The sequence below is a fragment of the Carassius carassius genome, chromosome 7 (genome assembly GCF_963082965.1).
Source record: "Carassius carassius chromosome 7, fCarCar2.1, whole genome shotgun sequence".
Classification (NCBI taxonomy): Eukaryota; Metazoa; Chordata; class Actinopteri; order Cypriniformes; family Cyprinidae; genus Carassius; species Carassius carassius.
This window is the reverse complement of record NC_081761.1, coordinates 39,521,481-39,545,180: the sequence shown is the minus strand read 5'-3', so window position 1 is coordinate 39,545,180 and position 23,700 is coordinate 39,521,481. Positions and strand designations below refer to the sequence as shown.

Below are 23,700 nucleotides of genomic sequence, written 5' to 3'. Positions count from 1 at the left end.
CAAACGTGTTTTTGTTGTATTGCTCTGCTCTGTTCTGCAGCAGGAGGAAGAGTGTGACGGCCTTCTTCAGTCAGGTGAGAGTCATGCCCTATAGGAAACATCATTTAGTTTCCTCACTGATCTTTCACCTCAGAGCTTCACTGTGTTACTGTGGTGTTTCTAAAGGTGTTCTCAGGCCTGAGGGACATGGACTCTCTGAAGAAGGAGCTGGAGGAGGAACTCAAACTCAGCACTGATGATCTGAGGAGTCACGCCTGGTATCATGGACCGCTGCGGCGCGAGGTGTGTGTGTGTGTGTGTGTGTGTGCTGCGGTAAAAGGCATCGTTCACCCACATTCACTCCCCTTCTTGTCATCCAAGTGACTGTTGAAGAATGTTCATGCAGCTCCTTTCACATGAAGATTAATCGCAGTCTAAAGACACATAAAAAGCAGAAAAGAGCATGTTAGAATCATAAAAGTAGCACAGTTGATGCACTGTTCCCAGTCTTGTGAGGTCATATGAGGTTTTAGTGTGAGGAACTGACATGAGTTCATATGTTTCCATGTTCAAGTGTCTACTTCTGTGTTCCTTGGAAAAAATAAAACAAGGATAGACTGCCATCCTAAAATTTAAAAGACATCAGTATAGTTTATTGTTTGAAGACAATTCATATTATAAATATTAACAAACATATCATTGGGAAAATATTTTGTTTCTGTTAAGTAACCTTATTTCATCTTTTCCCTTCTCATCATTATACTGTATTGTTATATCATTGTATTTTATTTATTTGTTTATATTTTATTCACTAATTTATTCATTTAATTTTTTTAAATTGGTTTGTTTTAATAACATTTTTATTTAAATCAAATTTGTAATTATTTTAATTTCATTTTCATTTATCCATCCATCCATCCATCCATCCATCTTCTTCCGCTTATCCGGGGCCGCAGTCTAAGCAGAGAACCCCAGACTTCCCTCTCCCTAGACACTTCCTCCAGCTCTTCTGGGGGGACACCGAGGCGTTCCCAGGCCAGCCGGGAGACATAGTCTCTCCAGCGTGTCCTAGGTCTCCCCCGGGGTCTCCTCCCAGTGGGACGCGCCCGGAACACCTTCCCGGGAAGGCGTCCAGGAGGCATCCGGAACAGATGCCCGAGCCACCTCAGCTGACCCCTCTCGATGTGGAGGAGCAGCGGCTCTACTCTGAGCTCCTCCCGGGTGACTGAGCTTCTCACCCTATCTCTAAGGGATCGCCCAGCCACCCTGCGGAGAAAGCTCATTTCGGCCGCCTGTATCCGGGATCTTGTCCTCTCGGTCATGACCCAAAGCTCATGACCATAGGTGAGAGTAGGAACGTAGATTGACCGGTAAATCGAGAACTTCGTGAACAAGACCCCAAGATACTTAAACTCCTCCACTTGAGGCAGGAACTCTCCACCAACCTGAAGTGGGCAAGCCACCCTTTTCTGAATGAGGACCATGGCCTCGGATTTGGAGGTGCTAATTCTCATCCCAGGCTTGATGAGGCCAACACGACAACATCATCCGCAAAGAGCAGAGATGAAATCGTGTTGTCACCAAACCTGACCCCCTCCGGCCCCTGGCTGCGCCTAGAAATTCTGTCCATAAAAATCATGAACAGAACCGGCGACAAGGGGCAGCCCTGCCGGAGTCCAACACGCACCGGGAACAAGTCTGACTTACTGCTGGCAGTACGAACCAAGCTTCTGCTCCGGTCGTACAGGGACCGGATAGCCCTTAGCAAAGGGCCCCGGACCCCATACTCCCGGAGCACCCTCCACAGGCCGCCGCGAGGGACACAGTCGAATGCCTTCTCCAAATCCACAAAGCACATGTGGACTGGTTGGGCAAACTCCCATGAATCCACCAGCACCCTGTAGAGGGTATAGAGCTGGTCCAGTGTTCCACGGCCTGGACGAAAACCACACTGTTCCTCCTGAATCCGAGGTTCTACTATCGTCCGGGACAGCCCCACAACATCCAGAGACTTGAGGTACTCAGGGCGGATCTCATCCACCCCCGGTGCCTTGCCACCGAGGAGTTTCTTGACTACCTCGGTGACTTCAGCTTGGGTGATGGACGAGTCCACATCTGAGCCCTCAGCCTCTGCTTCCTCAATGGAAGACGTGACAGCGGGATTGAGGAGATCCTCGAAGTATTCCTTCCACCGTCCAACGACATCCCCAGTTGAGGTCAACAGCTCCCCACCTCTACTGTAAACAGCGTTGGTAGGGCACTGCTTCCCTCTCCTGAGGCGCCGGACGGTCTGCCAGAATCTCTTCAAGGCTGACCGATAGTCCTTCTCCATGGCCTCACCGAACTCCTCCCAGGCCCGAGTTTTTGCCTCCACAACCAACCGGGCTGCAGTCCGCTTGGCCTGCCGGTACCTGTCAGCTGCCTCAGGAGTCCCACAAGCCAACCAGGCCCGATAGGACTCCTTCTTCAGCTTGACGGCATCCCTTACTTCCGGTGTCCACCACCGGGTTCGGGGATTGCCGCCTCGACAGGCACCGGAGACCTTACGGCCACAGCTCTGAGCGGCCGCTTCAACAATGGAGGTGGAGAACATGGTCCACTCGGACTCAATATCTCCAGCCTCCCTCGGGATCCGGTCGAAGCTCTGTCGGAGGTGGGAGTTGAAGATCTCTCTGACAGGAGACTCGGCCAAATGTTCCCAGCAGACCCTAACAGTACGTTTGGGTCTGCCGAGTCTGTCCAGCTTCTTCCCCCGCCATCGGATCCAACTCACCACCAGGTGGTGATCAGTTGACAGCTCCGCCCCTCTCTTCACCCGAGTGTCCAAGACATACGGCCGGAGGTCGGATGAAACGACCACAAAGTCGATCATCGACCTACGGCCTAGGGTGTCCTGGTGCCACGTGTACTGATGGACACCCTTATGCTTGAACATGGTGTTCGTTATGGACAAGCTGTAACTAGCACAGAAGTCCAATAACTGAACACCGCTCGGGTTCAGATCAGGGGGGCCGTTCCTCCCAATCACGCCCCTCCAGGTGTCACTGTCGTTGCCCACGTGGGCGTTGAAGTCCCCCAGTAAAACGACGGAGTCTCCAGTCGGAGCACTTTCCAGCACCCCTCCCAGAGACTCCAAGAAGGCCGGGTACTCTACACTGCCGTTCGGCCCGTAGGCACAAACGACAAACGAGTGAGAGACCTATCCCCGACCCGAAGGCGCAGGGAAGCGACCCTCTCGTTCACCGGGGTAAACTCCAACACATGGCAGCTGAGCTGGGGGGCTGTAAGCAAACCCACACCAGCCCGCCGCCTCTCACCATGGGCAACTCCAGAGTGGTGAAGAGTCCATCCTCTCTCGAGGAGTGTGGTTCCAGAGCCCAAGCTGTGCGTAGAGGTGAGCCCGACTATCGCTAGTCGGAACCTCTCAACCTCACGCACAATCTCGGGCTCCTTCCCCGCCAGTGAGGTGACGTTCCATGTCCCTAGAGCTAGTTTCCGTGTCCAGGGATCGGGCTGTCGAGGCCCCCGCCTTCGACTGCCGCCCGATTCTCTAAGCACCGGCCCCTTACGGTCCCTCCTGTAGGTGGTGAGCCCATGGGAAGGCGGCCCCACGTCGCTCCTTCGGGTTGAGCCCGGCCGGACCCCGTGGGGGGAGGCCCAAACCTGGGCCTGGCTCCAGGGTGGGGCCCCGGCTGCGCCATACCGGGCGACGTCACGGTCCTTTGATTTAATCTCTTCATAAGGGTTTTCTGAACCGCTCTTAGTCTGACCCGTCGCCTAGGACCTGTTTGCCTTGGAAGACCCTACCAGGGGCATATAGCCCCGGACAACATAGCTCCTAGGGTCATTCGGGTACTCAAACCCCTCACGTTAAGGTGACAGTTCAAGGAGGGGATTTTCATTTATTTATTTTATTATTTATTTTTTAGTAAGTTAATTTAAATTAAATTTTTATTAGTTTGTTTTAATGTTACGGGCTATTTTGGGTTGTTCTAGTGCTTAACTTTGATTCGTTTTAATTCTCTATATTTATTTATTATGCATCTATTATGATTATTTTATTGTAAAGCACTTTTTGTATGAAATGTGCTATGGTAAGTAGTCATTTGTTGACTGGTTTAGATCTCACAGTGTTGTGTATGTTGATGTATCAGGGAGCGGAGCAGTTGTTCAGTAGAGACGGGGAGTTCCTGGTGCGTGACTCCAGCTCCAGCGCGGGAGAATACGTCCTGAGCTGCATGTGGAAAAATCAGCCCATGCACTTCAAAATCATCCGTGTGGTGCTGCGACCCAAACAGGTACAGCATCTGTCGCAACGTTTATCGCTTCTTTCAGATGCTGAGTCTGATGTGTGTGTGTGTATGTGTGTAGGGCTACACCCGGGAGCTGTTTCAGTTTGAGAACGATCAGTTCGATAATATTCCAGCGTTAATTCGCTTTCACGTCGGCGGACGGCGTCCCATCTCACATTCCACCGGAGCTGTCATCTTCCAACCAATCACGCGCACTGTGCCTCTACGCATCATCAGCGAGCGCCAGGCTGTGAGGTCATCGAGCTCCTCCCTCCTGACACAAGGTCAGAGCAAGAGGCGGAGCCTGAGCTCCTCTCAGAGAGACACACTGCAAATCAACAGCAACAACCTGCTCAGGTAACACACATATACACAGTCCATTTAGTTTCCATAGTAACAGTGTTGAGGTGTGTTTCCATAGTAACAGTGATGTGTGTGTAGTAAAAGTGTCGTGGTAACATTGATGTGTGCATGTTTGTTAGGAGCGGCAGTCAGCCTGCTAATCTGGAGACAGTTGGGAGACCATCACTACAGTCCGCTCAATCTGACAGCAACCTCCGCACAGGTACACACACACACACGTGAACATACTGAAAAACTGATCTGAGATCTGATTATCACATAGAATGTTTGGTTGATGTCGTGCAGGGGTCCAACAGAGCTGTCCATCACAGGAGTCCAGCCCCACCCCCGTCTCCCCGGTGTTCCGCACAGGAAGTGAGCCTGTCCTAAGCCCAGCCACTTCCTGTGCGGCTCCACCCAGCCAGTCAAGTCTCGGCGGCTGTCCTCTGCGTGGTTCTGATGGACAGCTGCATTCACGAGCACCTCCCAAACCGCTGCGGATCTCCATCGTCTTCACCCCGACTCAGTCTGATTCTGAGTCTGACTCCACCGGTCTCTATGGTGAGCTGGTGCCACAGGTGAGCGTTCAGGACCACATGCTATTTAAAGTCAAAACAACTGATTTAATTTACTTAGTTAATACACAATTTATTATATCCCACAATAATATCAGTGGGATCACAGCAGAGTATGTGAGCGTAGTGGTGTGATTTTGACTGGAGCGAGGAGCAGATTTTTTTAAAACTCGGAGCGTCGTGGTTTTCTCTCGCTCCAAGAGCGCTCCTACACCACTCCATCACCAGTGCAGTTCATGCCAACGACCCATAACTGCTTATTCAGCAAGAATTCACATATTCAGCTGTCTTAATAGAGAAGGATCAGTCAAATCAGAAAGAATGTGAAGGCTGTGATGACGGCATGAGCGGGAAGATACAGTTCTCAAGGAATTGGTTTGTTCCTTCTAGAAATGTATATTTTCAGCTGAAAGCATGATTTAAACAAGTACTACAGCACTTATTCACACGCAATCGCTCTCTCAATAATGCCATTAAACAAATGTAGCCTAATACAGTGCTAATTCATCTTTATTCAATTTCAAATGAGCAGAAATCTGTAAGAAAAGCATTGATCCGTAGGTAATATAACTGGAAGGAAACACAAGGTTTCTTGGGAGAACGCAAAAGTTTTAGGAGTGAACGCAATGTTTCTTAAATGTTTTTTCATATAGTTCCAGATCTGTTTGACACATTTCTGCAAAATATAAAAAAATATATATTTTGAAAAACATCTCATTGTTTTTTAATGGAAGTCACTGGGGAGCAAGCAACATTATTTGTAGTATCAGATTAGAAAGTAAAACTAGTTGCACATTGGTTCAAGTTGTTTCCAAGAAACAGAATAAGATGACGGTAACAAACTCACCTTTGACCCCCTGTAGGTCCCCATCACCATGTTACCCAAAGGTCATGCGGCGCGTCTCCGTGCTCAGGAGCGATGGACCAGTCGCGCGCGCATCACTGAGACCAGCTTTGGCTTCCTGGAGGCAGAGAAGCTAGAGGAGGAGCGCAGGGTGAGCGAGATCATCCAGGAGGAGGAGCGTGATTGGCATTTCGAGCGGCCGCAGACTGAGACCACATCATGTTTCCATCTGGATGAGTTCCGCTCGCTCATGCTGCCTGACAACAACCGTCCGCTGGATCAGAGCGTCCTGCTGAAGGTCAAAGAGCTGCTGACGTGCACCGACGCCAGGACCACCGCGCTGCACATGCTCAGCGTCAACTGCCAGGTGCTGCACTCATTCACTGAAACCATTAAAGCATTTCTGCTATCTGAAGCTGAAAGAAAAGAAACTGACCTTAAACTAAACGAAAATTACAAATGTAGCATCAGCAATTAAGTGAAATATGTTTAGGGCACTAAAATTAGTACTCTGCAAAATCTTTCTAACACATAATTCTTAAATCAAGATACATTTATGTGAGATCAATTTGACATAAGATTTTCTTTTTTTGACTTGTTTTCTGAAGAACTGATCAAAATATGTTTGGCTTAAAACGAGAAAAATCTCTGAAAAATAACCTTGTTTTCTCTTTGAATTAAGGTTAAGGGCCAGATTTAGAGCAAAATGTAATAAAAGCACTGATGGGAGGGTATATTCTGTGGGTAATTCATTGACAAATGTGCGCATTAAAGAACACCGACGCAAATCTACCAAGAGCAGCGGAAATTACTGCTTGCTTTAATACATGCTTTTTTTGTACATTAAATAATGCCGCAAATATTAGTGAATTGACAAGCTCAAATCATAGTAAATTGCGTTGCATGATTCATTTAAATACTCTCCTCCCATAAATTTACAGATCAAAGGGGAAACTCCTACAAATTCATATTTAATAAGGAGAGTCGCAAAAATAACTAACAGCGCTATTTTCCCACCGTGTGTAAATCCTGACAGTAGTTTTTAAATCCCATATGAGGGTTTGCGCTGACAAAAGCTGATATTAAATCTGGCCATAAGTTTTCTGTATATCTAAAAAGAATAAATATTTTAAGTAATTTTGCTTCTCAAGTGAGTGTATCTTGATTAAAGAATATTAAGATATTTGTGCTGGAAATCAAGGCAAAAATACTGTTAATGGAAGTCATTTTTAGTTAATAAAAGCTAATTCAAAATATCAATAAAAACTGTAATAATTGATAAATAGTAGCAAAGCAACACACTCCACACACCGCTTCACGAGCCTCTGTGTGCCTCAGGTGGCTCGAGTCACAGGGGTGACGGTGGAGCAGAAGAGGATCATGGGAGTGGAGACGGGTCTGGAGCTGATCACGCTTCCACACGGAGGCCAGCTCAGACAGGACCTGCTGGAGAGGTGCGTGCTGCCTTAACGATGCTGGTGTCGAAGTCCTGTGAAATGTGATGACCTCATGCTGTGATTTCCCATCAGGCATCACACTCTGGCTCTGGGTGTGGCGGTGGATCTTCTGGGCTGTACTGGGACAGTGGGTCAGCGGGCGACAGTGCTGCACAGGATCATCCAGCTTGCACAGGAGCTGCGCAACACCACACACGACCTGTACGCCTTCTCTGCCGTCATGAAAGCACTGGAGCTGCCGCAGGTACCTCTTACAGTGAATACAAGCATTGGATAAAAACATAACTAATACATATCACCATACTTCCCCAGTTGACTGATTACATTATGAATAATTTTAAGTCCAATATATCCAAATGAAGCATTATCTAATCACTAATTCTACTCACTAATTTGCATTCATTTTCAGAATATTAATCGTATTGCAATGGAAATCAACAGATGCAAACAGATAGAGAGCAGTAACAAATCAGTGTATTTATGAATATATATGTATATATGAACAAATCCTGCAGGAAAAAAACCTGTGGAATAAAGATATAAATAATACTCTAAGTTTTGTTGTTTGTAAGTGCTGCTGACTTGGAGAAAAAACTCACAACCTTTAAATATAAGCGCTTTCACCATGTTTTTTTAGCAACAAAATGTTCTATAAATTAGTGTGATTGATAAATGAACATATCCTTCAGTAAAAACCTGTGGAATAAAGATATAAATAATACTCTAAGTTTTGTTGTTTGTAAGTGCTGCTGAAGTGGAGAAAAAACTCAAAACCTTTAAATATAAGTGCTTTCACCATGTCTTTTTTTTAAGAATAAAATGTTGTATAAATCAGTGTGATTCATATATGAATAGATCCCTCACTTAAAACAAGCCAAATATAGATAGGAATAATACTCTAAGTTTTGTTGTCTGTAAGTGCTGCTGAAGTGGAGAAAAAACTCACAACCTATAAATATAAGCGCTTTCACCATGTTTTTTTAGGAACAAAATGTTCTATAAATTAGTGTGATTGATATATGAACAAATCCTTCAGTAAAAACCTGTAGAATATAGATATAAATAATACTCTAAGTTTTGTTGATTGTAAGTGCTGCTGAATTGGAGAAAAAACTCACAACCTTTAAATATAAGCGCTTTCATCATGTTTTTTTAGGAACAAAATGTTCTATAAATTAGTGTGATTGATATATGAACAAATCCTTCAGTAAAAACCTGTAGAATATAGATATAAATAATACTCTAAGTTTTGTTGTCTGTAAGTGCTGCTGAAGTGGAGAAAAAACTCACAACCTTTAAATATAAGTGTTTTCACCATGTTTTTTTAAAGAATAAAATGTTGTCTAAATCAGTGTGATTGATATATGAATAAATCCCTCACTTAAAACGAGCCAAATATAGATAGGAATATTACTCTAAGTTTTGTTGTTTGTAAGTGCTGCTGGAGTGGAGAAAAATCTCAAAACTTTTTAATATAAGCGCTTTCACCATGTTTTTTTAGGAACAAAATGTTCTATAAATTAGTGTGATTGATAAATGAACATATCCTTCAGTAAAAAACTGTAGAATATAGATATAAATAATACTCTAAGCTTTGTTGCATGTAAGTGCTGCTGAAGTGGAGAAAAAACTCACAACATTTAAATATAAGCTTTTTTTACCATGTTTTTTTAAGAATAAAAAGTTGTATAAATCAGTGTGAATGATATATGAACAAATCCTTCAGTAAAAACCTGCAGAATATAGATAGGAATATTACTCTAAGTTTTGGTGTTTGTAAGTGCTACTGGAGTGGAGAAAAAATGTTTACACGATGTATTGCAATTGAAATCTACAGATGCAAATAGATATAAAAGCAGTAATAAATCAGTGTGAATGATACATGAACAAAAACTTCAGTAAAAACCTGTGGAATATAAGTTCAAAGACTCAGAACATTGAAATATAAGTGATTTCACCATGTTTTACGAATAAAAGGTATAAATCGGCACAAATTATGTTCTTTCTATCATTTTAATGATTTGACAGGTGGTGAGGTTGGAGATGACATGGAGAGCGCTGAGACGCAATCACACCGACAGCGCTGTGATGTTCGAGAAGAGTCTCAAACCCTTCATGAAGTCCCTGAATGAGGGCGAGGGTGAGGGTGATGGTGAGTGTTTGTCATGAGCGGACTGTGTCTGGTGTTGATGCTGATGCTGAGGGAGTTTCCAGCGAGTGTTGTGTGTGGTAGATATCGTGGTGTCGGGGCCGCTGTCTCTGCCGCACATGGTGCCGCTGTTGAGGCTGATGGAGGGCGAGGACAGCGTGGAGTCCACAGACAGAGGCTGCCAGCTGCTCTACAACCTGCTGCAGTCGGCACGGAACGCGGCGCTACACGCTAACGACTGCACACAACACGCTCTCGGCCTGCTCTCCGGTAAGCTTCTGTCACAAATTGCTAGCAAATTTCACAAATAATTTAAACAAATGGAAAGTGCGACATTGAATTAAATATTACATTTTAGAAAGTTGAAAGACTGAAATGGTGTTTTCTTTAAAAAAAAAAATTAAGTTATCTTTGTTAATAATTAGCATATTCATGACATTATTTGAGCTATATGTAAAACTCGAAGGGTTTTGTTCACTCAAAAGCTACAGAATGTTTTTCTTCGTTTTTTGTTTTGTATGTTTATTAATGGCAAAATGATTAAATATTGCCATAATGTCTACTTGTCACAAACATTTGAAGAAACAATTTACAAAACAGCAACGATGAGAATGTGGTTAAGGGCTAATTAGCCTTATCATTGAAAGACACTATGCTTTGTTTTAAGCTAAATTTACACATAAAATGATCAGAGAGGAAGTTAGAGGAATAGGAATAGCTAAATATGTTAAAATATAGCCAAAATAGCTGCTTATTGCAAAAAAGTTACAGTAAGTTAACAGTAAGAAAGTCACTAAGTGCATATTCATGATGTCATTGCTTCATATTTGCATTTGATCCAGCTCTAAATGAAAAATGTTCAGAGAGAAAGTTAGCAGTGACAGAATATCTTTCTTTTCTTTTGATTTGTATGTTTGCAGAAAAAGTCACCAAATGTGTTTAAATATAGCACAAATACATTTAAGGTTGCAAAAATGAGAAAGTCACTAAATTTGGGGACAAATTCCCCAAACTGACAAACACTGACAAAGCATTCTGAAGCTCTGATTGGATGACTGACATGTCACTCTCTGCCTCCAGCCGGATGGGAACCAATCCCTGAGCTGCTGGAGATGTTTCAGACAGAGTTCGCCCTTCGGCTCTTCTGGGGACAAATGGGCGCCAAGGCCGACCGCAAGGAGCGCTACGCCAAATTCGACAGGATCCTCACGGTCCTCTCCAACAAACTGGAACCAGACGGGAGCTCTTGAGGTTTGACCTCTTCAGCGTCCTCTGCTGGTGGCTGATGATATGGCCTTCTGACCCCACATCTGAGTTTAATATTCCTGTCATTTATTGTGTACTCAGATTACAGTAACTATCCAAAAAGACCAGAAAGACTCTCCAGGCTACAGCACAATGAAATTATAAAGGACTTTGCAGGACACAATGCTGCTGTAAAGATGAAGTGTGTCGATCCTCTGACACTAGTGGCCCAACCGTGTTTTATGAAATTGTTGTTGACACTTCAGTGACACACTTCACCTTCGGTTTGTTTACAGTGATGATGATGATGATGATGACATTTTAAAGCTGTGATTATCACACTTGAGTAATATGCCAAATCTTTTTGGATAACTTTTTGTGACCGTTTATATGGAAAGAATACATTTAGTTTTTTTAATGGATTAAAATGGAAATTAATATATCAAACCTAGTCTGTTTAGTTCACTTTTACCATGAAACGCCATCGCTACCTGATTTACTTTCAAATTGAAGTCAGGATTTGGTAAACAGCTGATTCAATGAGTTGAAAAGGGGCAGGATGGGACAGAATAAAGGCAATAGTGAAAGAAAAAATAAGGGAAGAAAAATAATATTGGTGGAGCAAGTTAATACATTTTGGTGTAATAAAAATGTAATGTGCATGAATGCATTCTCACACAGAGGAAGCCCTGGAATATGAACAAGTAAATAGAGTGATTTTGGTTTCACTTTAAATGAAAGTATTGTCAGATTGTTTTATAACTGTTGTGTGCAGCCAGCAGAGGGAGACAAACACCAAATCACCAAAACACTTCCTGTACATCTGAAATCTACAAACACCATCATGTCTGATCTGACATGATGAAGACAGTTCCGTGTTTCAAACATTCTTGAGTTGAGAATCAAAACCTTAAATACCTTAAGGGCCATTCATACCAAGAACAACAACTGTGAAGGTGCACCAAAGACCACAAATGGAGAAATGTAAAGAAATGTCCCACACCATCATATCACAGAATGATCCCACGCAACAAAAGTTATATATTCCAAGTGTTCTGGGGGTTTATGATCAAACTGGAACTGAATGTATTATTTGATGACTTTGACTTGGTGTTTGTGCACAGCTGCTCGAGTATTTAAAGTGACAGATGCACTATTAATAAACAGAATATCAGCGTTTGGTGTGGACACTGATATAGATACTATTCAAGTGATCGTTTTGGGGTTGCACGGATCTGTAAAATAAATACGCTAATCATTCAACACACAGTTGGACACACTTAACTGTATTTATGCTTCATGAAGTTACAACGATGCCATACAAAGGCTTCTACATGCAATAATCACAACAGTAAAAAAAGAGAGCGGAAAATCCATTTTAAAACAACATATGTGCAGAAAATCACCAGAAGCGGCATAATGCATACTGATAGAATAGAAAGAACTCAAAAAGTGTAGCATAAAAGTAAATCACTCCCCATGACATAAGAACACCAGAGCTGATGGAGTCAGATGAGCACAGCTCACACTCCTGAGAAACACACGATCAGATGTTTTCTAGATGATCTGGATGTAGGAGGCCGGCACGTATCCCACGTCTCCACCGGCCCTCTGAACTCTGACCCAGCCGTCGCCCTGATCCTCCTGCATCAGACTCAGCTGCTCGCCCACACGCATGGACACGGCGCCCTCGCTGCTGCCTGACACACACACACACACACACACACAGATGCTCACCGGACCGATCTCAGCCTTTACTGAACACTGAAGGAGTGCAGACAAGAGAGCAGCTCACCATCGAAGTCATAGAGTGCTGTGCACTGACCGATGGGCACGTCTACGTCAAAGTCCTCATCAAACTCACACTCATAGATGTTATCTGTCGGAGACATGCTGGACTCGCTCAGCACGCTGATGTTCTCTGAACTACACACACACACATTCAACCAGTTAAAACAAACACATGTCGGATCAAACCCATGATCTTCAGAGAGTTCGATGATCTGGCCCTGAGAATGTTTCCACAACACACACACACACACACACACACACACACACACACACACACTCTCACATATAGACAGATGTGTTTGCTGATGGACTGACCTGGTGGGATTGTGTTGCAGCGTCCCACCGCCGGCTTCAGTGAGCTGAACCTGCAGAACACACCTGTGTTTACATGTGTGTAAATGCTATACATGTGTGTGTGTGTGTGTGTGTGTACCTGGTATTTACTGAGCTCTCCTCTCAGTCTGGCGATGTTATGAGCCAGCTGTGTGATCTGAGGCTGAAGGCTGGACGGATCTCCAAGCTGAGAGTTCTGCTCATAAACACCCTTCATCTTCATCAGCGCATCGCTAACAGACAGACAGACAGACAGAGGGAAGAGTTTTATTCTTAGTTTGACGTGATGGTGTGGTGGGTGACTGGTGTGCGTGACTGACTGGTGCTGATGTACCTCTTCTCCGTCTCTCTCTGCAGCTCCTTCTGAATGTCATCGATCTTCTCCTGCAGACGACGACTCTTCTGATCCGGAGGGAGACGAGAGAGATCCTCCGGCAAAGACAGCTTCACACACACACACACACACACACACACACACACACACACACACACACACACACACACACACACACACACACACATCAATACTCCACACACTCAACACTCGGACTGACTGCTAGTACATAACCTTAACAAAGATTTGGAGTATGTTAGTATACTTTAATCTTACATCAACCACTCATGCCTCCCATAACAAAAGTTAGTATAAAAGTTATGAATTGTTTGTGACACATCTGTTTGCAGATGTCAAGCACAAATTAGTTTGACTACACTGTCGCCAAATGGATTCATATCACAAGAATAAAATGAAAAATGCTGCTCACCATGTTTTTATCCGGAGACGTCACCTGAAAATATTAACACATGCACAAACGTAACTACACATATATTTACATATACATACATATATATTCACACATACAGTTGTGGCAAAAGTTTTGAGAATTACATAAATATTGGAAATTGGAAAAGTTTATTGGGTTAGAATGGCAGACTTGACATGTTAAAAGGAGGGTGATGCTTGAAATCATTGTTCTTCCATTGTTAACCATGGTGACCTGCAAAGAAACGCGTGCAGCCATCATTGCATTGCATAAAAATGGCTTCACAGGCAAGGATATTGTGGCTACTAAGATTGCACCTAAATCAACAATTTATAGGATCAAGAACTTCAAGGAAAGAGGTTTAATTCTTGTAAAGAAGGCTTCAGGGCGTCCAAGAAAGTCCAGCAAGCGCCAGGATGGTCTCCTAAAGAGGATTGAGCTGCGGGATCGGAGTGCCACCAGTGCAGAGCTTGCTCAGGAATGGCAGCAGGCAGGTGTGAGCGCATCTGCACGCACAGTGAGGACAAGACTTCTGGAAGATGGCCTGGTGTCAAGAAGGGCAGCAAAGAAGCCACTTCTCTCCAAGAAAAACCATCAGGGACAGATTGATCTTCTGCAGAAAGTATAGTGAATGGACTGCTGAGGACTGGGGCAAAGTCATATTCTCCAATGACGCCCCTTTCTGATTGTTTGGGGCATCTGGAAAAAGGCTTGTCCGGAGAAGAAAAGTTGAGCGCTACCATCAGTCCTGTGTCATGCCAACAGTAAAGCATCCTGACACCATTCATGTGTGGGGTTGCTTCTCATCCAAGGGAGTGGGCTCACTCACAATTCTGCCCAAAAACACAGCCATGAATAAAGAATGGTACCAAAACACCCTCCAACAGCAACTTCTTCCAACAATCCAACAACAGTTTGGTGAAGAACAATGCATTTTCCAGCACGATGGAGCACCGTGCCATAAGGCAAAAGTGATAACTAAGTGGCTCGGGGACCAGAATGTTGAAATTTTGGGTCCATGGCCTGGAAACTCCCCAGATCTTAATCCCATTGAGAACTTGTGGTCAATCCTCAAGAGGCGGGTGGACAAACAAAAACCCACTAATTCTGACAAACTCCAAGAAGTGATTATGAAAGAATGGGTTGCTATCAGTCAGGATTTGGCCCAGAAGTTGATTGAGAGCATGCCCAGTCCAATTGCAGAGGTCCTGAAAAAGAAGGGCCAACACTGCAAATACTGACTCTTTGCATAAATGTCATGTAATTGTCGATAAAAGCCTTTGAAACGTATGAAGTGCTTGTAATTATATTTCAGTACATCACAGAAACAACTGAAACAAAGATCTAAAAGCAGTTTAGCAGCAAACTTTTTGAAAACTAATATTTATGTAATTCTCAAAACTTTTGGCCACAACTGTACAGTGTGCATGTCATGATTTCACTGGGTGTGCTGTCCTTCAGCATGTTCACATCTGTGGCCGGTGTTATGATGGTTTACAGTCATTACTGCAGTGCTCCATGTGTGTGTGTGTGTGTGTGTGTGTACCTTGTGTTTCTTGTTGAAGAGCTGTTTGATGCGCACTTTCGGCAGTTGTGTGGTGTTGTTGTCAGATGCAGCAGGTCTGACTCCCTGACTGTAATCCTGAAACTCGACGTCAGCAGGAGGCACTGCGCCCGATTTATACTGCTCTATGAGAGCCAAAGCCTCCTACACACACACACACACACACACACACACACACACACACCTCATCAGTGCTGCAAATCACAGAAACACTAGATGTTTAAAAGGGGACATCATATGACATTTTCACTTAGAATAGCTGAAAAGAAAACACACACAGCCAGTTGTTTATGTGCTGTCTGAGTCTGAAACTCATCCAGAGTTTCAGTTTGCAGCTGGTTTCTATCGAGTGCCAACAAGGAAGTGACTAAACCTGTAATTCATCGACTGGCCGCTTGAGACTGGCTGCAAAAGGGAGTCAGTCCCATAGACTCCCCATGTTAAAATGCCCAACTTTACAGCAGAAAAAAACATGTTTACAGCCTGGTGCAAAAAATGATTTTGGTCTATATAGCTATATAGCAATTTTTTTATAACTCATCCATTTAAATTGTATTAAGCCTATATTAAGTTCTGCATAATTAAGGGTGTGGCCACTTGAGTGACAGGTGGATTGCCGCTGCTGACACTGCCATTGAGCTAGGTGGGCGTGGCTTCATCAACCAGCTCCCGCCTTTTTGCCCATTTTCGATTGCCCGGGAGAGTCGCGCGGTGACGCTCTGCCAAGATAGCGACGGCCTGCTCTGAACACTTTGAGCTTCAAAAACACACTTCAGGAGTCTACTCCTGGACACTACGTGTTTTTATACAGTCTATGGTTTCTACGTAGATACACAGCAAAATCCCCAGAGTAAAATTAACTCTGTTCAGAGAACATTTGGTCCCTCTCTACAGAGAGTTAAAATAACTCTGAAACAGAGTAAAAGTTAATGAGATACTTAAGTGATTAATTAAGTGATGATTGGGCATTAATGATGAACACCTGCTGTTAACAAGTTCTCAGCAGAGGAGGATTAAACAACTCCATAAACAGCATTACCAGCTTCACTTATTACTAACCAGACTAACTTTATTTCTGTCATACATTTACAGAAGTTCGTATTGAGCATTGAGGTTTAGATGTTGACGATTTATTGAAAATGTATGATCACCATTATCGTGATGAATGTTTCCTTTAGTTGGGCAGTTTGACTCTAGCTTATATTTTTTGAGTGTTTATGGTTTTTGTAACAGCTTTTACCAAAACATGTAATTTGTTGCAACGAATGCCAGATGCAAAGATATTCAGGTGATCTAGTTTTCAACAACAAAAAGTAGAATGATGCGCTTATATCATCACTGTCCAAAAGTGGTCATTTGATGTTAATAGATTATGTTCACTAACAATACTCTTGCCACAAATTGGACATTTTGAATTTTTTTAAATACATAATAGGGGATTTTTTTTTTTCTGAGACACAGACATCAAGAATCAGCTTATGAATCTCAACAATGGTAACATGTTTCATGCCGCAATGCATCCTGGGAGCCATGAGTTTTATACTATTGTGGCTCCCAGCATGCATTGCAGCATGAAGCATGTTACCATTGTTGAGATTCATAAGCTGATTCTTGATGTCTGTGTCTCAGAAAAAAAAAATCCCCTATTATGTATTTAAAAAAATTCAAAATGTCCAATCTGTAGCAAGAGAGTATTGTTAGTGAATATAATCTATTAACATCAAATGACCACTTTTGGACAGTGACGATATAAGCGCATTTTTTTACTATCTGCTGTTAAACACTATATCACCTGATCATCTTTGTTTTTGGTTTTCTTTGTAACAAATTACATGTTTTGGTAAAAGCTGTTACAAAATCCACAAACTCGCAAGAAGAGTCAAACTGCCCAACTGAAGGAAACACTCATCACTATAATGGTAATCATACATTTTCAATAAATCATCAACATCTAAACCTCTGCTAATTCTTAATAAGACCTTCTGTAGATGTCTGACAGAAATAAAGTCAGTCTGGGGTGCGTTTCCCGAAAGCATCGTTGGCCAACTATGGTCGCAAGTTCCGTCGTTACCAATAGAGTTCAATGGACATTGCGATGAACTTGCGACCATAGTTGGCCAACGATGCTTTCGGGAAACGCACCCCTGGTTAGTAATAAGTGAAGCTGGTAATGCTGTTTGTGGAGTTGTTGAATCCTCCTCTGCTGAGAACTTGTTAACAGCAGATGTCCATCATTAATGCACAATCATCACTTAATTAATCACTTAAGTATCTCATTAACTTTTACTCTGTTTCAGAGTTATTTTAACTCTCTGTAGAGAGGGACCAAATGTTCTCTGAACAGAGTTAATTTTACTCTGGGGATTTTGCTGTGTAGCTAACTATATGAATAAGACCACCTCCTAGCTGTTTACGGTTATATTCACTCATCTTGTGTCAATGCCCCACAGAAGAGAGGGGCGGGGTCAGCAGAGCTCATTAGCATTTAAAGGGACATGCACTGAAACGGGTCGCTGTGAACAAAGCCGTTTTTGACAGGGTAAAAAGAGTTGTTTTTCACAACCATAGAGTAATTTAAACCAAAGTGTGAAGTATATATGAAGACTCTGAAGAATCATATCCAACTTGTGGAAAATATGCATCCGATGTCCCCATATCAGAGATTCACATGAGCTGTGAAGAAGCAATATCTGAGCAATATCAGTTTCATTTAGAGGTTTGTAATTTTTAGATGCAACAAATTGCCAAATATTTATACTCATGCTCAAAAAACCACGTCCAAAATGTATAACGAAATGTATTTTCATGTATAATTTCTGTATTATAATATTATTGTTAATTATTGTTTAGAAAGTATTTTGTACATCGTGTTTTTTTCTGTATTGTATGTTAGATGCATTTATTTACAATGAAATTTTTGTTATCAAAAAACAAACTTTCGTATCTTTTTTAATACAGTTTTTATTTCATAATTTCTTCACTTCTTGAAAAGTCCTGATCTAGGTAAATGCAACACCACGTACAGGAAGATGAAGATCCGTCTCCAGTGAACACACAATGATGTACGTCACATGACCTCCTCACACAATCCTGAACTGTCAGTGTTCATCAATGTCCTCCAGGGTGTCACCAACAAACACAAACTATGATCTGTCCATGCAAACTGCAAGGAAATCTGATGTGTGTGTGTGTGTCGCACCTGTTTCTCATTGATGTTCCTCCCGGTGGAGATGATGGCGTCCAGACACTGGTTGATGTTGGGCAGGAGGTTCTTCTCTGATTCAGAGAACTGCACGTAGCCGTCAGCTAACAGTCTGATGCGCCGCTCCTCCATTTCCTGCAGCTTCTGTGAGCGACAGACAGACAGACAGGAAGTAGAGCTGGTCATATTCCAGTCAGGCTGATTATCTCACTGATGAGAGCAGAGCATGACGCACCTTGTACGCAGACGGGATCTCTGAGTGGTAGAAGTTGTTCTGTTCCTGGTTGTATTTCTGCAGCTGTGAAGCGTACTCGTTCTTACACTCGTCAGCTATGTGCACGCGGAAGTGAGCATGCTGTTTGGCCTAACACACACACACACACACACACACACCGTGTGTTACCCATGATGCCTGAAGAGTGTGTGTGTGTGTGTGCTGAAGGAGTCTGTACCTTCTCCACGTCTGCTTTGGTGGAGCTGACCTCCTGCTGGACTCTCTCGGTCTGCTGATTGGCCTTCTCTGCTTCTCTCCACTCCTTCTCAAAGCGCTTCTTACTCTGGAAGGAACACAATCAACACCAATCAGCAGTAATGAGATTCAGCTCTTCACCCACAGGACACGGTTTCAGATTTTATAGCTCATTTATTACTTCAAACAAATATAAAAATCCATCAGTCAGAATCAGATCAGGTGCTGAGATCAAGTTAATGCTCATTTTATTTTAATTAATGGGGTTAGTTTTAGTTAACAACAATAACCATATGCAAAACTAAACTGCAATTAGTGAAAACAAACCAAAACTAAATCAGAAAGAAAAACTAAAAATATAAAGCTATAATAACTGTGCTTGACGCTGACTCACAGTCTCCAGCAGTTTGTAGCTGCTCTCCAGGTTCTGCTGAGCCTTCTTCACCTCACAGAGATGCTGCGGCACAGGAGACACATTCACAGTCAAACACACATCTGAAGGAAGAGAAGAGAAGAGAAGAGAAGAGAAGAGAAGAGAAGAGCAGAGCAGAGAAGAGAAGAGCAGAGAAGAGAAGAGAAGAGAAGAGAAGAGAAGAGAAGAGAAGAGAAGAGAAGAGAAGAGCGCTCTGTGTGCTCGCTGTCTCGCTCACGTTCTTGCGCTCCTGTCTCAGCTCCTGCAGGGTTCTGCTGAGCTCCACACAGATGTTCAGCGTCATGATCTCGGACAGCTGCTCTCTCTGAGCCGCGTAGTTGTTCAGCTCGTTCAGCACATCCTGAAACGGCTGCTGATTGGTCAACCTGCGGAGACACAGTCAACAACACCAGCGCATTCAGAGCTGAGCGGCGCACACACACACACGAGAGATCTTCTGAGAACCTCAAGTTAGGAAACATTATGTTCTTAGAATGTTCAAAACATTCTGTTTTATATATATGCTCTAACAACATTCTTTTATTGGTTATGTAAACATTTTACTTTCATTTACAAACATTATGAGAACTGTGTTCTCTGAAACAAAGAGTAAGAAGTAATGCTTAAGAAACATTAGACGGATGTCCAGCTGAAATGTTCCAGAATAGACACTTCAGGAATGATGTCTTTGTGCTAAAGATTTGAGAGCATTATTAAAGAGCAGACCACTTTTGAACAAGGTTTAATAGTGTAATTTACTCACTTTGTGTCCTGGTCTTCTTTGACGCCTCGTCTGGAATATTTCTTGGAGAGGTTCCTTCAGGGAGACACACACACAACAGGTTAAACCCAGGAGAAACATGCTCACCCTCAGGAACACAAGATCACACACAACTTCAACAACTCACTGTGTGCATGGAGAAAATTACACAGACATGTACATACTGGTGGTTTTTACAAACACTGTAGAGTCGACAAACAAAATGATGGGAAGGTAAGAGTGTAGAAAAACGTACAGAAAAAAAATATAAACATTTATAATAATATGATTTTGCTAACATTTTATTATACAAATACATTCTTCAAATAAATAAAAATAAAAATTTATTGAAATAAGACTTATGTTAAAAAAATTAATCTAACACTACAGGACTATAGTGAGTAAAAAAAAAAGTATAATATACATGTTTCTACAGTTTTAATTGGGTCTTTATCGTTCCTGTTTTAATTTCAGGATGGGGGTCTCTCGAGTGGAGAGGGTCTTATTCAGGGGTTCGTGGCAGGCTGGAGGCGGTGCACACACACACCTGAGCTGCTTGGCGTAATTCTGCTCGATCTCGGCTCGGTCTTTGACAAACTTCACGTATCGCTCCAGCAGATCCAGTCCATTCTGAGTGTGTCTCTCGATCACGTCATGCTGGTCCTGCAGACACACCAGACTTCTGAGAGTGTGTGTGTGTGTGTGTGTGTGTGAGGTATGTAAGACATTCAGCTCTCATAGGTGTGGTGCATCGAGTGTGTCGCTCTCTTCCCAAGTGTACCTCTCAAACTAGCTTGACAGGTCGATCTTCTTCACACTTGCAGTAACAAGACAACCTGAAGGACTCCGTTTAAATTCATGCAACTTTTAAAAAGAGCTAACTATAAATATTATAACCTAACTCTACTACAATGGTTCAGTAGGCGCACACACACACACACACACACCACTGTATCTTAGCCTTAGCTGAGTCTGTATTAAAGCTCTTGTTCATCAGACACCCATCTATGTTAACAGGTGTATGTGTGTGCTCATTGATCTACTTCCTGTTGGTCGAGAAATTATTCCAAAGCTATGGAGATGAGAAACTGTTTATTTGATCTTTACTGCCTTTCACAGATGAGCAGACACTAGTTCCTTAAACCAGTTTAACCTGAAGTAAAACCCGAGACAGTGAAAGTAAATCTCAGACACTGTCACGTGACTTAAAGAATGAATACTAGTACAAATATAGGTAAACATAAAAAAAGGATCGGTGTAGAGACACTTAATTTATTCCTAGACGTTTAAAATAAGAAATGCGGTCTGTACTTTTTTTTAACGCAAACATCAAGCACGCATTTATCATTTAATGATTATATTTTTATTTAAATTGTGAATTGGTTTCAGTATAAATACCACACTTTCTGGGTCACAATGGCTCAATTAAAAAAAAAAAAAAAAACTAATCTACATAAAAATCGGTGTCGTTTCATTTTTAATTTCAAATAAATTGTTTATTAGTCAGTTCTTGTGTGCATTGTTGGTGAAAGGTCGGTTTCACCTACTGCTTTATATAAATGTACATTAAATATGAATAAATGCATTTATGTAATTAGACATAATTTCGGACAAGTAAACTATAGCCTACTTTTCAAATGATAAAACGAGGTGAATCATGACTGGACTTCACTTCAGATGATGTCCGCGTAATAATACCCATAGCGTCAGGATAAATCTGAAACACAGGTGAAATAAACTTAAACTTACCCAAAGATCTGAACCCCAATCCATGATCTCTGAGAGCTCAAGAAGAAAACCACTGCAGCCTGTCAAATAACTCAAGACATCAACCTCGAGCAAGTTTGTTTGAACTCAAAGCCTTTCCATAAATAACCGCGTCTTTCGGGTGAGGAGACTCTGTTTCGTTTCCTCCCGGTAAAGATCCTGACAGTGAAGAGAGCAGGAGATTACTGTGAGCTGTCAGCACGATCGAGTTTCACCTCAGCACACCTGTTCACAGGTAACTCCTCTCACTGTGCTTCAGTGCTCGTTTCCACTCGATGGACTCATGACAAAGGCCTTTAATGCCATTACAAACTACATTAAGAAATAAAATTAAAAATTTTAATTATTTATGCTCATATGCTGACAGTGGCGTTGTGATCAGGTTTGTTATAGTACTACACTGACATCTACTGGATCAAATAAGTTAATACAAATAGCTGTTAAATCGAGATCAAAATGAGCCAATCACAGTCGTTTGATCTCAAGTAGTTGGACCAATCACAGATCTCGATGGATCAGGGAATCTGCTAACACTTTAGAATACTGTTTCCTAATTACTGCATAACTAATAATAAATTACTGAAGAACTAACTACTAAGGAAGATGTGTTAACTAATCAGTATTATGATTGTGTTAAGTAACAGTTGGCTAACCAGTAACTGATACATTCTGTCATATCTCCTGTGGACAGTGTTTAAGCCTGAAGCAAACACTGATTTATTAAGATGAATCATTCTCACGGAGGATAAACAAAGCGGATCTGCACAAACTATTCCTCATCCTGCAAATTATCCAAGTTGGCCACTAGATCAAGCAAAGGCCTGAACTGGCCTCACTCATTACCTCCATCGTCCCACAGAAGACCTGGATCTCCTCGAGCTTTGGGTCGCAGCAGCAGGACTTAAATAAGCCTGGGCCGTGCCCCAGTTCTCACTGCAGCAAAATCTCATTGTTCCTCATTGCACCTAGGGTGGCCATTCGTGCCATTTTCGCAGGACACGTCCTGGCCAGGATTTCTATATTGCCTAAAATATCCACGTTTTGGCTTTGTTTGCGCTGCACAGACCAATGGCTTCTTGTGCTTTTGAATCGCTCTCACATTACTTTGATGTCATACACCGATCAGTCAGCTCAATGCTGCTTTCCTGTCTGACACTACAATGTGCACGTATTTGCATCGCTTTGACCGTCCTCTGTAGATCCCACCTTCTCACGCACCACGATTGGTCGATTTACGTACAAAGTCTGCAGGTTATTGGTCAAATGATCATTACCGTCATTAAGTATATAAACAGGGAACCAAAGCCAAAACCTGGATATTTTAGGCAATATAGAAATCCTGGCCAGGACGTGTCCTGTGAAGATGGCATGAATGGCCACCCTAATTGCACCATATGTAGCTAAGCCTCCAGCTCTTGTAGCCATAGACATGGATACTATTATTATGTATGCCTATTTGCTTGTAGCAGTCGCTAGCGCAAGGCTACCTCTGTTAGTGTATTAGGCTGTGTTGCAAATTAAGTTTTTAGGTAAAGATGCTAAAGGTAGGTTGTTTGTTGCGAAAAGTTGTTAAATAACATGATAACATCGTGGATGTTGATGTCGCTTTTTTAACCATGACACAAAACTATATAGAATACAATGAAATAACTCACATTTCCTGTATTAATTTTCATTAGCATTTTACCTGTATTTTAAATCCCTCGTCATACTCAGATAGACAGATAAGATGGAAATTGATTTGAGAAATTAAGT

The 23,700-nt window shown here is 42.5% G+C and overlaps 2 protein-coding genes across 3 annotated transcripts in view; one reads left to right on the top strand and one right to left on the bottom strand.

Moving 5' to 3' along the window:
- sh2d3a (SH2 domain containing 3A) overlaps positions 1 to 11,252 on the top strand; it is a 14,064-nt gene extending 2,812 nt beyond the window's left edge. For both annotated transcript variants that reach the window (XM_059554958.1, XM_059554957.1), the window contains 12 exons: positions 41 to 74; positions 166 to 282; positions 4,134 to 4,277; positions 4,351 to 4,628; positions 4,754 to 4,836; positions 4,920 to 5,191; positions 6,052 to 6,399; positions 7,371 to 7,486; positions 7,562 to 7,733; positions 9,518 to 9,641; positions 9,723 to 9,908; positions 10,719 to 11,252. In XM_059554958.1, the coding sequence (XP_059410941.1) occupies positions 41 to 74; positions 166 to 282; positions 4,134 to 4,277; positions 4,351 to 4,628; positions 4,754 to 4,836; positions 4,920 to 5,191; positions 6,052 to 6,399; positions 7,371 to 7,486; positions 7,562 to 7,733; positions 9,518 to 9,641; positions 9,723 to 9,908; positions 10,719 to 10,888 (2,044 nt within the window). In that variant the 3' untranslated portion in view covers positions 10,889 to 11,252. The remainder of the gene's footprint in view (positions 1 to 40; positions 75 to 165; positions 283 to 4,133; positions 4,278 to 4,350; positions 4,629 to 4,753; positions 4,837 to 4,919; positions 5,192 to 6,051; positions 6,400 to 7,370; positions 7,487 to 7,561; positions 7,734 to 9,517; positions 9,642 to 9,722; positions 9,909 to 10,718) is intronic.
- An 899-nt stretch (positions 11,253 to 12,151) lies between these two features.
- trip10b (thyroid hormone receptor interactor 10b) lies at positions 12,152 to 22,313 on the bottom strand. The gene is made up of 15 exons (XM_059554979.1): positions 21,928 to 22,313; positions 20,726 to 20,841; positions 20,182 to 20,235; positions 19,657 to 19,804; positions 19,401 to 19,463; positions 18,990 to 19,094; positions 18,773 to 18,901; positions 18,535 to 18,681; positions 15,318 to 15,479; positions 13,772 to 13,795; positions 13,342 to 13,451; positions 13,108 to 13,240; positions 12,990 to 13,039; positions 12,679 to 12,809; positions 12,152 to 12,583 (listed from the first exon to the last, which is right to left on the bottom strand). The coding sequence occupies exons 1-15, from the start codon at positions 21,949 to 21,951 to the stop codon at positions 12,441 to 12,443; spliced, it is 1,539 nt and encodes a 512-aa protein (XP_059410962.1). The 5' UTR covers positions 21,952 to 22,313; the 3' UTR covers positions 12,152 to 12,440.
- Positions 22,314 to 23,700: the final 1,387 nt, after the last annotated feature.

What these genes read in the sequence shown, in the direction of transcription:
- trip10b (XM_059554979.1), bottom strand. Translation starts at nt 21,951, where the DNA reads ATGGATTGGGGTTCAGATCTTTGG. An exon ending in GCTACAAACTGCTGGAGACT is followed by an intron (nt 19,095 to 19,400) that starts GTGAGTCAGCGT and finishes TGTTCCTTCCAG; the next exon opens with AGTAAGAAGCGCTTTGAGAA. An exon ending in GAGAGCTCAGTAAATACCAG is followed by an intron (nt 13,040 to 13,107) that starts GTACACACACAC and finishes TGTGTTCTGCAG; the next exon opens with GTTCAGCTCACTGAAGCCGG.